At 38.1% G+C, this 15,368-nt stretch overlaps 1 protein-coding gene across 1 annotated transcript; it reads right to left on the reverse strand.

Annotated features, from left to right (window-relative positions):
* Nucleotides 1–578: 578 nt before the first annotated feature.
* On the reverse strand, nucleotides 579–1,768 carry LOC124283736 (glycoprotein 3-alpha-L-fucosyltransferase A-like). Its single transcript, XM_046719760.1, has one exon. It carries the CDS (start codon nucleotides 1,766–1,768, stop codon nucleotides 581–583), a length of 1,188 nt encoding a protein of 395 aa, XP_046575716.1. The 3' UTR covers nucleotides 579–580.
* Nucleotides 1,769–15,368: the final 13,600 nt, after the last annotated feature.

The raw sequence follows: 15,368 nt of genomic DNA on the forward strand, positions 1-15,368 counted from the left end.
CATGTTAAACAACTGTTACCAACACTCTGAAAGTTTTGTATCACCCCCAACTGAGGTTTTGTTCACCAACACCCGCATGTTAAACAACTATTACCAACACTCTGAAATTTTGTATCACCCCAACTGAGGTTTTGTTCGCCAACACCCGCATGTTAAACAATTGGTACGAACATTCTGAAGTTTTGTATCACTTGTATTACTTCACGGGTTCAACACTTCGATGTTTTGTTCGCTAACACCCGCATGTTCCCACACCTGGGGTTCTGTACCACCAACATATTGATACAGCCGTTATTCTTAATCATACATACACATGTTGTCACCATGGATACTGACGTATGCGCATAGATACGAACCACCTGCGTTCTCAGACCTATTGGTCAGAGAGCACGCCTTGCTGTATAAATACGCTTCATATTTGACCAAACCTAACTAAATTACAGAGGTCATCCAAACAGTCACCTCGCAACAAGGTAAACATTATCACAGCAACGAAAGAATTCAAATATCGTTAGATTATTTAGTTGTGCATGTTTAATCGCACAGTAATATTTCAGTGCGTCTACCCTTACGGTAAATATCACCGCCTACCAGTCTTTGCTTCTTTGCATATGCCTTTAGTGAACCAAGGGCCTATATCGGGAATAGATTTCTTAAAATGATCAGACCGATGTAATCGATGGCACAGGTTACAGAGTGCCTCTGATTCATGATAATGTTCGATGAAAACACCACCACGAGCATCGATATATCGATATTCTTCTGCCTCATAATAGTATTGGTCTTTCTTTCTGAGTATATCTGTGTATTTGTCCGTGTCGTTGTTTAGGTGCAGAAGATGCTCTGCTAACTGCTTAGGGGATTTGAAATCATCAGCGTTGATGTAGGTGCCGGGAGGGGCGTCCCGACCGTAGTTACCTCCCCCTCGAACAACAGTTACAAGGTCAAGGTTGAAGTTGTTGAAGAACTTCTCGCTGATGTAATCCAGACAGTGTAAGTTCTCAAAGCCCAGATAAAACTTGTATGTAATATTGAGGTGTTGCATCCATTTATCATTATCTCCTCTCGGAAAAGACCTCTTACCACATGATCCAAATATATCGACATCTATGTGTTTCTTCAGTTCCCGGGCATACGCCAGCCTCCCGCTCCAGTCGTCGCAGTTGCTGACCATCCACGCCACCAGACCAGTCTTTTTCTGGACAATTTCCGTGTAATTTCTCTGCACTATTTGTCCTCTTTGTCTGAGAACAGCATAAGGTCTATAAATATCTGAATTTCTTCTGAAGTCCATCGTCCAGTTGAATGCCGATGACCAGGGTTGTTTCAAGAAGGGTCTGCCATGGGCAAAAAGGTACGGTGGTTCATTATTGTGGAAGATCCACACTTGCCCCGGCTGCCTACGTGGCGGAAGGCCCCGAATATGTTCAGCTGAAAAAATGACAGCTTTACTTTGATTTAAGAGAGCATGATCTCTTGTCATCAAACATTCTGCTTCTGGGCAGGCTTGGATACGGCCTCCATCTTTCAAGGGATTCGGTAAATATCTTGGTGAGAAGTACCACAGAATGAGTTTCTTCGCAGTATTGTTAATTGGCGTTGCGTAGTGGTTGCTGCCTGTCGAATTGGGATATCCATAGGTTCTGGTGGTTCCTGCAGGTGACGAATATTTGCTTTGTGTAATGGAAGCTAGGAGCTTCGGTCCTCTATACGTGAAGTGATTGTTTTTGATAAAGATCAGTGTTGACAAAAGGCCGAACAGGGCCATTCCTCCAACACACAGAATCCAAGGCCTGAAATAAAGAAAGAGTTATCTTAGTTTGTGTTAGTGGATTAACAATAATTAAAGGGACACTGATCTAGAGCAATTCCTCGGGACTGGTTGTTCCATGTGTTATTGTTTTGCCCCCACAACTACCCGGATGATATCCCAAAATTCTTGACTGGGTTACGATCTCAGAAATTGAAAAATTGAAATATCAAAATTAAAACCGGCTAAATCTATAGCAAAAATATCAGGGTATTACCTTGTTTGAGGAATGTATCCATCCATATACATAAAGGAATGATAAGACATTCATGTGCAGCTGACAAAGAAACCTGTTCCATGCCATGTGTTGTTTTTTATAAGATTCAATCTAATATGGAAAAATTGTATATACCGTTATAATGATGTATATAGGTTTTCAACTGGTCACGTGACTTTGTTTCAGGTTTTCACATTGGTGTATAGTCTCATTGGTCCGCCATGATAGCACACCTGACAGCTATTTACATAATGTCCACCAGTCTTAAGCAAATAATTAAGTTAGACAACAATAATCAATCAACGTATTGTCGTGTAATCCTGTGAAGGAAAGGCGTTGTTTCACACAGAATGTTGGTGTATTCAGTATACGCTAATAATTCAACATGTTATCGGTTAATCCTTTGCTCGATGTTTGTTTATTTAATTCATCTGATAATTCCTCTTGCTGCACTTCCATGCGCATATTATTTAAGATGTAATACATTTGCCACATCAGAACTTAATTTATAATGCTGATGATTTACTCCAGACAGGAGAAATGCTAAATTAGAACCTTTGTCGGTTAATCTTAGAGGTGTTACAACTTATTATACCTGCAATAAATTCATTTATTGCCTAAAACAACGTAGAGGGAGACTCTGTTTTGAAGATATGAACGGAACTTCATTGTTGCATTTAAAATACATATGAACATTTGCTGTGTACTAAAGTTTAAAACTGTATATACCTATTTACGTATATAGGTTTTCAGATTATTTTCTAGCAATGGCAAAGTAGGGTTGAATGCTTTGCACTGCTGGGATACTTATGACAACCAGGGCCTAGATTTTCGAAGCTCTCTTAGTGCTAAGATAGTCCTAAGTTAATGTTAATGCATGGCACTTACGACCATCTTAGCGCTGAGAGAGCTTCAGAAATCTAGGCCCAGACTAGGACTATAGGGGATAATTTCAAATAACGGCATCTGATGGGCATCTTATTGTCTCATTGGTTAGGTTGAAGACATTCTGCCAAGGTGGACAGCTGCCCAGTCCCCGAATCCGTCACAGGGAGCAGTAACTGGCCGTGTGGCAGCAAGACGACGTAATTCGATTGAAACATGAATCGCTCTGAATCAGTGCCCCTTTAAGTCAGAGACCAAGTTATATAAAAGACATGGACTTGTGAATTGTGAAAAGTGTTGACAAGATTTTGTCGGATCAAATTAGCTCTTTCTACAGAATTTGGACAGATTCTTAACAATTACATTCATTAGAATGCTTGTCGTAAGGGGCAACTAAAGGGATCGGGTTAGGCTCGCTGTCTTGGGGACACATCGAACCTCATTTGCCAATCACGGTATGATCTGGTTCAGACTCGAGTATTTACTGACCGCCTCCATATAGGTGCATACTGCTGAGTGGGACTTTAGTAGCCTTTTACGACACGCATGGATTGTAGTAACTGAAGACCAATTCTAAAACAGATCTTCACTGGTCTATTGTATAAAAGTGTGTTGAATGGTTGTTGCTGAATCATCATTAATGTTTGCTCTGCGTTCTTTACAAGGTAATGAATAATGCAAAATAACTAAAACATTAAAAATAAACACTTTTAGGACAGGGTCAAAAGGACAATCATGTACGAACTAATCCTTGTATGGAGTTAGATTAACAATACCAGTATTTACTTTTACAGAAGTATTGGTTTCATTTTCGAAATATATCGAAAGTATTTTCGAATTTTTAATTTCCTTCATAATGACAATGATTAGTTTTCTGATAAAACAATATATGGCTACTGGTGTATGTAATTGATTCACATATTATGTTGAAAGGCATTTTAGACCCGTGAAGGTTAGAATTGGTCTTGAGCAACCACTACTTGTAAGAAGCCACTAACGGGTTCGCTTAGTCAGGCTCGCTGAATTGATTGACACATGTTATCGTACCTCATTTGCGTAGGTCGTTGTTCATGATGTAAAACACTGTATTGTCTGGTCCAGACTTGATTATTTACTGACCGCTGCTATATAGTTGGAATATTGCTGAGTGCGACGTTCAACAAACGAACGAATGAAGGACTGTTTTTTTTAAAGTAAAACATATTCACACTGGCATTCCACGATATAATCAGTCACCTGCCCTTTCCAGTTGGTCAGGCTTGGATACCATCAACCCAGGCGGTGCCAGACTCTCATAGAATAAGTCGATGAAACCAAACCTGTATTCGTTTCCTTAATACATAATACCATCAGAATAGATTCTCAAATTTCGGTGTAAGAGAACTCGTTTCTCAGAGCATCTGAAGTTTTCGTTCAATTACCATTTTTGTGTACCAATTCGACAGTGTTCACTCCAGAGGCAAAACATGGTCTAATCGATTGAGCCTTTTCTTCTGAATCTGTGTCCTATCTACACCTTCATCAGGCCGAAGACCCTGAAAGGACATACGCTGGTCGTCATTAAGGAATCAACTTATGAAATTGAAAACGAAAATTAGAAACCTAGTTCTCTGTGAATGTTAGTAACCGCAGTTAATAACTCGGTATAATATTCTGTTTCAAAGTTATTAGGGCAACCGGATTGAACATTAAGATTGTAATATTAACTGCAGTTACCATGGTATAATAAACACATCACTAAACTTTTACAGAGATAAAACACAGTAGAAAAATCCAGTATTATGTACAGAGAAAACATTTTAGGAAAGAGTATAAAGCTACTACGAAGGTAATCTACATTATCTGGAGAAAGTAGAGTCGTCAACACAACAGCTGATGATTGCAACGAGGAAGTATTTAAGGAAACGCTATATAGGTACGGTAAATAGATTGTATGAGGATAAGAATGCACATTTAATAATCCCAGTTATAACATATGGTGCGTATAGATTGCTATGTAGGATACGCAATGGGTTATTGTGGCAAAGAAGCATTTAGAAAACACTGCTGAAAACTCTGTTGGCAACAAAATATAGAATGATTGTACAGAGAAAGCAATCTATGAACCGTTATGCAGGTACAGCGAAACCAACTGTACATATCTGGAGATAGCCCTGTAAGATTTATAGGAAACACTGTATTGCGGCAGTGGAAGTCACTGGACTGATCTGGAAAAGCACTGAAGACACCACAACAGTATCATGTTTTAAATAAAGAATGTTTTCAAACAATGTATAGAAGTAGCGACGGTAAGTGTACAGATCAGAAGAGTGAGTGAGTGAGTTAATATTTAACGTCACATCGGCAATATTTCAGCCATATCGTGACGAGAACATTTGATATTGAAATGAAATATATGTATATTATAAAAAAACCTGCCGACGAAGGACAGTAAAACAACTAGAATATCACAGATATGTATGTAAAACTAGTTATTAAATCTAAAACGTTTTAACTATAGGGGAAAAACAATACAGAATAAAAATGGGCTATAAATCGCCAATAACTGAAGGTAGATCACCATACCAGGGACCATGGGGACTTACATTACTTTTGCTACCTGCATGGACCCTAGTCTGATACAGATCAGAAGAATGCACCTTAGGCAACATGAGTGTATACAAAGCATTTTATAAAACTCCATATGGGTCTAACGAAAGTAAATGTACAGATCAAAAGAAAGGCGAACGGGCAACATAATGGAGTACTAGTATTTATTAACGAAGAAACGTTAGAACTATATAGGACTAGCGAAGGTAACTACACAAATCTGACGACATCACTGTAGGTAACACATTAGGCTTGGATTGTATTGAGATAACGTTGTAGAAAAGACTATGTAGCTCTGGCTGTTTGTACAGATCTGAAGCAATGACTGCGGACAGCACAGCAGAGATATACTAGGAGACACAACAGAGTGAGCAAGTTGAGTGAAATCATTCTGAAAACATTACATACAAAAATTACCAAGAAACATAATAATTTAACGAGACAGGGACATAAGTTCAAACTGCGCGTACCATAAAATGCAGTTACATAATATATAATATAAACTGACGTTCAAAAGAAACTACACACCCGATTCTTTGGTAAAATATTTTCTTGAAAACAGCATTAATATTTAAAAGGAGTTTTGAATCTACCTTGTCACAAACATTGCGCAAGTGTTTCCAAAACACCACAGATATTGTACCCAATTACAACATTGCTAGCAAAATATTTATGGTTTTAATGGGAATAGTCCCAAAACACCAGGTGTGTACTTTCTTATGTACGTCAGTATATAACTGTATTTAGCAATATATGGTTGGTACTTTTCATGGAACATTACGTACAGTGCTTTAGTTACGTACAGTGCTTTAGTTACGTACAGTGCTTTAGTTACGTACAGTGCATTAGTTACGTACAGTGCTTTAGTCTGTAAACGAGTTGTCACTGTGAGGCGGCTTACGGTCAATACCACGTGAGACCCGGCCACACAATATTTATCTAGTCTTGATCAGGTTACCTGCTGGTATGTTCGATATATCATATTTTTATGATATGATATGGGAGTGATGATCAGGGTTTGGACGTTGGGGCTGTAGTTTCCGTGTCAGTCAAGTCAAGTCAAAAGAGTTTATTGTATTTAAGGCCTCCGGCCCACATACAAATATACATTTGCAAATAATATACAGTATACCATATATAATAGTGGAGAGAACAAGATGACAAGCTATTGTGAAATTTCGTTCTTGCGTTTTAAACTGTTTAACAGTACATTTCTTAGTCTCATACTATGTTTGATAAATAATGACAGATTAAGAATAACATTATCATTTTGAGAAGACATTAAGGATGAGAAAGCTAGAGCAGGAGATTTTGACAAAAACGGGTGTGGAATATATTTGCTTCTGAGAATGGAGTAGGATGGACAGACTAGCATAAAGTGGATTTCATTCTCAACTGTGGATTTACATAGCGGACAAATTCTCCTGTTCTTATCTATGGACATTTTCCTGCCTTCATTTATCATTAAATCTAACAAACCAAGTCTAAATTTGATTAAAATATTTCTTAAATCTTTAGAATATAAAACAGACAATTATTTTTCAGGCTGGAGTAAACTTTTAAATGTCCTGTAGCAGTCATACCTTGAGCTGTCGTGAAGGGTAGAATGCCAATTCTGATAGAACATATCAATGGCTTGGTGTTTAAAATTATATAAAAAAAGAGTGACATTCCCAATAGTTTGGTTCATCCAAATAAAACCAAAACCATGAGAGAACAAAATGTTTCTTACATGGGATGCCCATGTAATTTTACCGATATTGTCTAAATGTAAAAGCATATTATAAGCCAGCTTTGGAATTCTATTTTCATGCATACCAGTAAGTTGTATCCAATATTTCAAGCATCTAATCTGAGAATTGATATATATTGGGTGTCTTCCACAGTTTGGTGTAGATAATCCAACGGATAAATATCTTTTGCATGCTAAAAGGTGAAGTTTTTCTAAACAATCGTATCTTTGATAACCCCAAATATCAGATCCATATAACATTATTGGTTGTATCTGCGAATCAAAGAGTTTAAAAAATATATTAGGTGAGGTAATTCCAATTTTATATGAAACAGACATAACGTTGAATAGGGCTTTCTTTGCTCTTGATACTAAATCTTCTATGCTTTTAGAAAAGTTCATTGTATGGGTAAACAGAAGACCAAGATATTTATAGTGACTATTAATCTTAAGGTGTATCCCATTTAGTACCCACGTTTCATTTACGGATAACGAACCACCCCCTTCTGAAAATGAATCATTTTACACTGGATGTGAAATCTGCAAATGTAATTTGTGCAGTTTGTAAAAACAACAACAGAGAACCAAATGTTTTTTTCTTTATACTTATCTGCAACTACAACCTGAATAGGAAAACCTAAAAAATGACGCTAACCAATTCTTTTTCGATGATTGGTCGTTGGTATTGAGCCAATCATCAATTGTGAGATTTCAACCAATTCCCAACACTAGTTACGGAGAAATGGTTGTGCGTTCATAAGATGTCTGTCTTTGAAAAGTCTGTTAACGCTGATACTTCCTATCAAATTGAAAGTTCAGTTTCTCCTACTTCTATACATGTACATATATATAAATATTAAAATTATGACGATTATTATTACGATTTTACATTGCTAAATGGATCTATCCTTAATGATAATGTTTGATCATCACTATCTATATATCTATCAGAGAACAATTGTCTTCTGTCCGGATATCACAAATAGAAAACAAGATGAGATTATATGAGGTCTTACCTCGTAATAGTTCCATTTTAACTAGAAATCCTCTGATTATGTTTCATAAACCAACCATAACACATGAAAGGCAGTAAGGGCCTCGAACAACGTTTCCCAAAGTGTAAATTCCTATTATCCCTATCTTCAGAGCTATCTATACACTGGGTATAGCACACGCCATTGTACGGTAGCTATGAGCCGGTCTTCGTGTGTTAGAATACCGTATGTCAATATCGATTAGCATATTTGGAGATTCAACTACAGGCAGCGCCTAGAGTTTCATTGCATATTAAATTCTGGGCAGATTGAATTTCTTCATCAATATCCAACAGACTGAGCATGACAGACACACAGCAACGCCGAGTAACTATGTAGTGGAGCAAGCAGTGATCTGGTTGAGAACATGTGGCAAATCACAATCTCTTCCGGGTGCGCGAAAGAAGAATGCACCACGCTGCCTGGGATAGACAAGGAGATAAGGATGGATAATAACATTTCACAGATGGATACATGTATATATATCTGAATAACTTTGATATTTGTGAGAAAAAGAACGGTGGAACATAATTTGTATGTGTATCAACTGACATATTGATTGAGATCAGATTACTATGTGGAGATTTGGGTATATATATTGGTAGTGGAGGCTTCAACCCTCAATGGTTTTGAGAATGATTTTATGTAACTTTATAAAAGTTGGACAATTTTCGGTGTATACTTATTCTATAACAATGAAATAGATGAATCATTTTAGTCATTTTAGTCTTCATTAAAAGCTTTACGAACAAGTAGATAATATAGTCCGTTTGGCTCATAATCGGACCGATGAATTGCAATCTAACTCGAAATTACTAAACTTATAATATTCATTGAAACTGGTCAAAATCAAAACATCAGACCAACTCTGTGATTTTTGCACAGAATTTATGTCCTAAATATAAAAAAGTTGTTTAACAAACTATCATTAAAATGTTGACACAGCTCACTATTTGTTGCGAGGGAGGACTGCAAAGAGCTCAAAATCGGTAAAGTAAGAGCATCGAAAAGTTGAAATTCACATGAGATTGACATAATAAAATGCTTTGCTTTGGACAAGACAAAGGACATAGCTTTTCTAGCTTTGTCACATGCTGACTTTCTGATTGTCGTGTTACTGCAATTGTATTTAAATATAACATTCTTATACATATCAACATTTTCCACAGCAACATTATCCAGACGGAACACTCACTGGTAATCTTTTAAATTCTTTGTTCCGTTAAAAATAAAGACTTGTTGATATTCAGTTTTAGTTTCCACTGTCGACAGTAGGCGTGGTAAGTAATTTCATTGTTGTCTAAAAAGTAGCAAACAACAACATGACACAGCCCTGCAACCTCCTCGTTTGCAAGACAAAAACATGGCTTCCTCAAATTTGTAGCTCTGACGCCATAGTTGAGAAACGTATATGGCAACTACACTAAACGCCAAAAGAAACGTTACCCTTTTTCCTTAATGACGGAGGTACCTATCTTCAGCTGGCGTTGTGATGCGTGGACGTCCACTTCTTGGTCTGTCAACGGTGACCCCAGCCTGTCTGTAGAGCTGAATACGTCTTATAAACCAGATACGGTGGCATCCGAGGGCGTTGGCAACAGCATTTTCGACCCAATCTACACCATCCCAATGGCTGCAAAATTTGTATGCTCCCCAGGGAGTTGAGATTGACAATCGATGTGTTGGGATTGAGATCCAGTGAGCGAGGGAAAAACAAAGCGCCTTTGAGCAGAGCTAGATATCGGCGCTATAAAAATTATGTATGTATGTATGTATGTATGTATATGTGTGTACGTGTGTGTGTGTGTGTATGTGGCTTTTTCTCCCTCTTCAGCTGTTAATCGTAGCATATTTCTTGCACTTGTGTATCATATCATGCATTCTAGTCTCACTTTATACCCTATAAAATCATTCTACACGTGAAAAGGATGCAAATACTGCTTGAATATTGCTGCGTTTTGGTGATTGATATTGCTTTGTGTAAGCAGAATGGGAAAATGTTACTTTGCAAGCAGAAATGTTAACAAAGATAATTATAGATGTTCATAAAAAACCTTTTCACAATATCAAAGACACTTTTTACTTATTTTCACTTATGCAAATCAGCAGAAAATCATAGGAATGATTCTTTTACAATTTTACACACTCTACAACTGTTGTTTCTTGTTTTAAAAGTCGAAAAATGGTGACTTGAAATGGATGGTTTATCATTGTCCCAAAGCTGAATTATATCTTAACATATCTTTTGGACATCTAAATCACTGTTATTGGTTTATTTCAGCATGGTCGAAAATAGGAAAATTTAACTCTTCGGAAAAATATGCATTTCCCCTAACTATGAATTTCGTGATTTGCATAAAGCTTTGTTGTTAAGCTGTCTTGTAAACTAATACCTTCTAACATATCTTTGATAGTTTTTCAGTAATTCATAAAGGTAGGAGGGTAACGTTTCTTTTGGCGTTTGGTGTATATGGCAATGAATTGTGTGTTTGTTTTTTACGCAGCAATATTCCAGCTATATGGCGGTGGTCTGTAAATAATCAGTCTAGGCCAGACAATCCAGTGATCAACATCATGAGCATCGATCTACGCAATGAAGGTACGATAAAATGTGTTAACTAAGTCAGCGAGCCTGAACCCCCGATTCCGTTAATCGCCTCTTGTGACAAGCATGGGTTGATGAAGACCAATAATTATTCTAACCCGGTTTTTTACGGGTCGTTATGACAATGAAGTGATTTACCCTTACTCTCAGTGTGTGGGGGTGTCCAACTTCATCCAAAATAGGTACCAAGTGTAATTTCTTCAGACTTCCATGCTCAAAGACCAACTGTACATGCCGTCTTGTTTTCCTTGCATTTTCAGAGATCCAGACAAACTAAAGACACTTAGTTAAGAAAAATGCGAGGACAAATGTGAGAAAGATGCGGTGTCAACTAAGTTTGAAAAAACCAAAACAATTGACTTACCAACAAGCAAGCCTCTCTGACTATGTTCAAAACGCCTGCATGGTGCACGTTTTGACAATGTTTGTAATTAAGTGTCTTTGGTAAGCTACTCTTGAGAAATTTATGCATGTACAATATCTATAAGCCCTGAGAAAATGTATATGATATTGATTTAAAAATTACATACACCTTTATAAATGTTATCAGCATAACTCATATATGAATAAAGTGTACAAGTTGTTTTTTTCTTCTGGAACTACTTTTTCAGGTATTGTATGTGCAGAAACTATTGAGACTTTTAGGAATATGTTTAATTGGATTTCTAGTATAAACAACCTTGACCAGCTACCAAGTGCTATGTTTCATTCAAGAGAGACAACTCCGTTTATCCTTTATCATTAGTTTGTTATCCCCCTTTGCTTACTTGCTAGCAGACGACATTTTCAGTGATCCTCAGTATGGATGATTTAGAGAAGTGGAAGTTGATTTTAGAGTATTATAACAAGGACATCAGATTAGCTAAAGTGATTTCAAGTAGAACAGGCATCCCTTTGTCCACTGTTTATCGTGTTTTGAAAAATATTGCAAATGGTTATGTTAATGAGCACCGGGGAGGCGCAGGTAGGCCCAGAAAATTGACTGTCGGTGACAGGAGGCGGCTTGGTATTCTTGTGTCTAAAAACGAACGAAGGAGTTTAGAAAACTTAAGGCTGGATATGATTGATAGAGGAAGTGTGGCTGTCGGTAAGGAGACAATTAGAACTGAGCTGTATACAATGGGTTGGCAGAAAAGTCGAGGAATTCCATCACCGATCATGAAACCTGAACAAAAAGAGCGAAGGTTGAACTGGTGCTTACAGCATAGAAATTGTAACTGGGACAATGTGATTTTCTCAGATGAAAGTTCTGTGTGGCTGTTTCCTAATACTCTGAAATTCTGGACCAAACAAACTGAAAAACCTTTGTATCAGCGCCCAAAGTACAGTCCGAAATTTAACGTTTGGGGGGGCATATCTGTGTTAGGGGCAGCGCCCTTCTGTGTATTTGAAGGAAATATGAACAGTGAGCGGTACACAGACATTCTCGAGGGACATTTACTTCCATCTGCTCACGTGTTCTATGCACATTTGTGGATTTTCCAGCAGGACAACGACCCAAAACATCGTTCAAAGCATTCACAGGCCTGGTTTCGGACCCAAAAAATAACATTATTAGATTGGCCAAGCTATAGCCCTGACCTAAATCCAATAGAAAATGTTTGGGGACCTATGAAGGAAAGTTTCAATAAGAAACATCTGACAAATATTGCTGAAATGAAAGAAGAGGTGGTCCGATATTGGGACAGCATGGACCACGACTTTCTAAATTCTTTGATCAGTAGTATGCCCCGCCGCATTGAAGCCTGCATGGCTGCCCATGGTGACTTGACAAAATACTAACTGTTCACCTGTCTTTGAATCTGGAGTTATGTTCTGCTAATATTCACATTAAATACGTGAGTAATGAAAAATTAGAATCTTAAATTCTCAATAATTTCTGGTTGTACTGTAAATGATAATGTGAAAAAAGTGTTTATCAGTATTATTTGATGCATGTTTGTTTTTCTTTGGATATAAACTTATCTATTTTCATCATCGAACATCAATGATCGGTAGGAGGTGGAACTAGGCTTTTTCAAACGGGTTATTGTGTGACAAAGACTAGGCAGAGGAAATTAGGTAGACATTGTTTGGATAAATCATAGTGTAATAAATAGACATGTGTAATTTTGTCAGTTTTATTTCATATATATGTTGTTGAATAAATTGTCCGATTAATGCTTTCTTCGTTGTGTGTGTCTGTGTGTGAAAAGGAGAGAGTGTGTCAGTGTGTAAGGGAGAGAGTGTGTGTGTGCGTGCGTACGTGCGTGCATGCGTTCGCGCGCACTAGACAAATTTAGCCATAGTTCTTGGCTAATTGTTTGGCGTTAAGACGTCACAAGCAACGATCTTTTGACAACCGTGAGATTCAACCTACACATTGCACATAAGAATACTTAAAAAACCCAAACAAGTTTATCAGATAAGATGTCATTTTGGATTTTAAGAATTTACTCCGAAACGTCGTGTTCCTCAGTTTAAGGAAGTTCACATCCGTAAGCGTTCCCCCTTTCATTTATCACCTTTAAATGGCTTTCAGAAACGTTAAGTGGTCGTTTTATTTGGAAAAGTGAAGGTAGTTTTTAATGTTTTCTTTTAACATTCTAACTATATTTGATCTATTTATTTGTTTGTGCATCTATAGATATATACGTATATATGAAATGATACTTATTTATATATTTTAATATTCTTTAGAAATTATTTGATTTTATATTTCGACTGGTTGTACATCTCCTTCTACTTGCATCTCCGTGCTCAACGCCAAGTGTGTATGAATACTTGATATTGCAGTTTCTAGGACTTCAGTCCTGCCCCACAACGAAGCACATGTGATAATTTGGTTCTACCTTAGGCAAGTGAGTTTGTTCAAACTTGGCTCTGTTCACATAATCTAGGAAGGTCTGCAGTTCTCGTGGACATTCTCTGCTTAGCTGGTTTTATGTTAACGAGCTGACATATGTCCGACACGTGTGCACGACAATTGTGTTACAATATATTCTCTGGTAGAGTTGCATATAATTAGCTCATACAAACGCTCTGATCCAGTAGGAAGAGGCAATTTTTACTGTGTTTATGTATTTTACGAAAACACGAGAACCGTTGTTCCATGTGCGGAAACGAACTTATTGCGTATACCAGTACAGGGTATAAACAGTGGAAAACTGAATGTTATAGATCTGCAAAACACGGAAACAAACATTAATGATTTTGATAATATCCCATTGTGGCTAAAGATTTTTTGACGTGTTAACACAATGGCAAATACAAGGTGTTACACATGTCGTGAGTGAGCAATATTCCAGCTACAATTCGACGGTCTGTAAATAATCGACTCTGGACCAGTCAATCCAGCGAGCCTGACCACCCGATCCCGTTAGTCGGCTCTTACGACAGATCAATATTCTAACCCGGACCTTCACGGGTCACACATAACATGTCATGAAGTTTATTGATGATTTGTGTATCATTTGTGCAAACTTCGCGCGTAACACGATATATACGACCTGTTGAATGTTCCTAGCTATTGACAAATGTGAATTTACATTAGTAATTTGAAACTCACAATGAAACCCTCGCCGGTGTTTGCATAGGGAAATCAATGGCCTGATTCAAATAAAATAAAAGGAGCGTCTCAGATAGCTGAGTGTGGGTGTTGGTGTAAAGACGCTGGTATCTCCAGTGCGGGTGTCGGTGTAAAGAGGCTGGTATCTCCAGTGCGGGTGTCGGTGTAAAGATGCTGGTATCTCCAGTGCGGGTGTTGGTGTAAAGACGCTGGTATCTCCAGTGTTGGTGTTGGTGTAAAGATGCTGGTGTGTTGGTGTTGGTGTAAAGAAGCTGGTATCTCCGGTGTGGGTGTTAGTGTAAAGACGCTGGTATCTCCGGTGTGGGTGTTGGTGTAAAGAAGCTGGTATCAACGGTGTTGGTGTAAAGATGCTGGTATCTCCGGTGTGGGTGTTAGTGTAAAGACGCTGGTATCTCCGGTGTGGGTGTAGGTGTAAAGACGCTGGTATCTCCAGTGTGATTGTTAGTGTAAAGAAGCTGGTATCTCCGGTGTGGGTGTAGGTGTAAAGACGCTGGTATCTCCAGTGCGGGTGTTGGTGTAAAGACGCTGGTATCTCCAGTGTTGGTGTTGATGTAAAGATGCTGGTATCTCCGGTGTAGGTGTTGGTGTAAAGAAGCTGGTATCTCCGGTGTGGGTGTTAGTGTAAAGACGCTGGTATCTCCGGTGTGGGTGTAGGTGTAAAGACGCTGGTATCTCCAGTGTGATTGTTAGTGTAAAACGCTGGTATCTCCGGTGTGGGTGTTAGTGTAAAGACGCTGGTATCTCCGGTGTGGGTGTAGGTGTAAAGACGCTGGTATCTCCAGTGTGATTGTTAGTGTAAAGACGCTGGTATCTCCGGTGTGGGTGTTAGTGTAAAGACGCTGGTATCTTCGGTGTGGGTGTTGGTGCAAAGACGCTGGTATCAACGGTGTTGGTGTAAAGATGCTGGTATCTCCGGTATGGGTGTTAG

This window comes from Haliotis rubra, unplaced genomic scaffold (assembly GCF_003918875.1).
Source record: "Haliotis rubra isolate DU_JTF1 unplaced genomic scaffold, ASM391887v1 Scf32, whole genome shotgun sequence".
Taxonomy (NCBI): domain Eukaryota; kingdom Metazoa; phylum Mollusca; class Gastropoda; order Lepetellida; family Haliotidae; genus Haliotis; species Haliotis rubra.

Excerpts from the sequence above, each read along its gene's own strand:
- LOC124283736 (XM_046719760.1), bottom strand. The coding sequence starts at position 1,768 with ATGGCCCTGTTCGGCCTTTTGTCAACACTGATCTTTATCAAAAACAAT.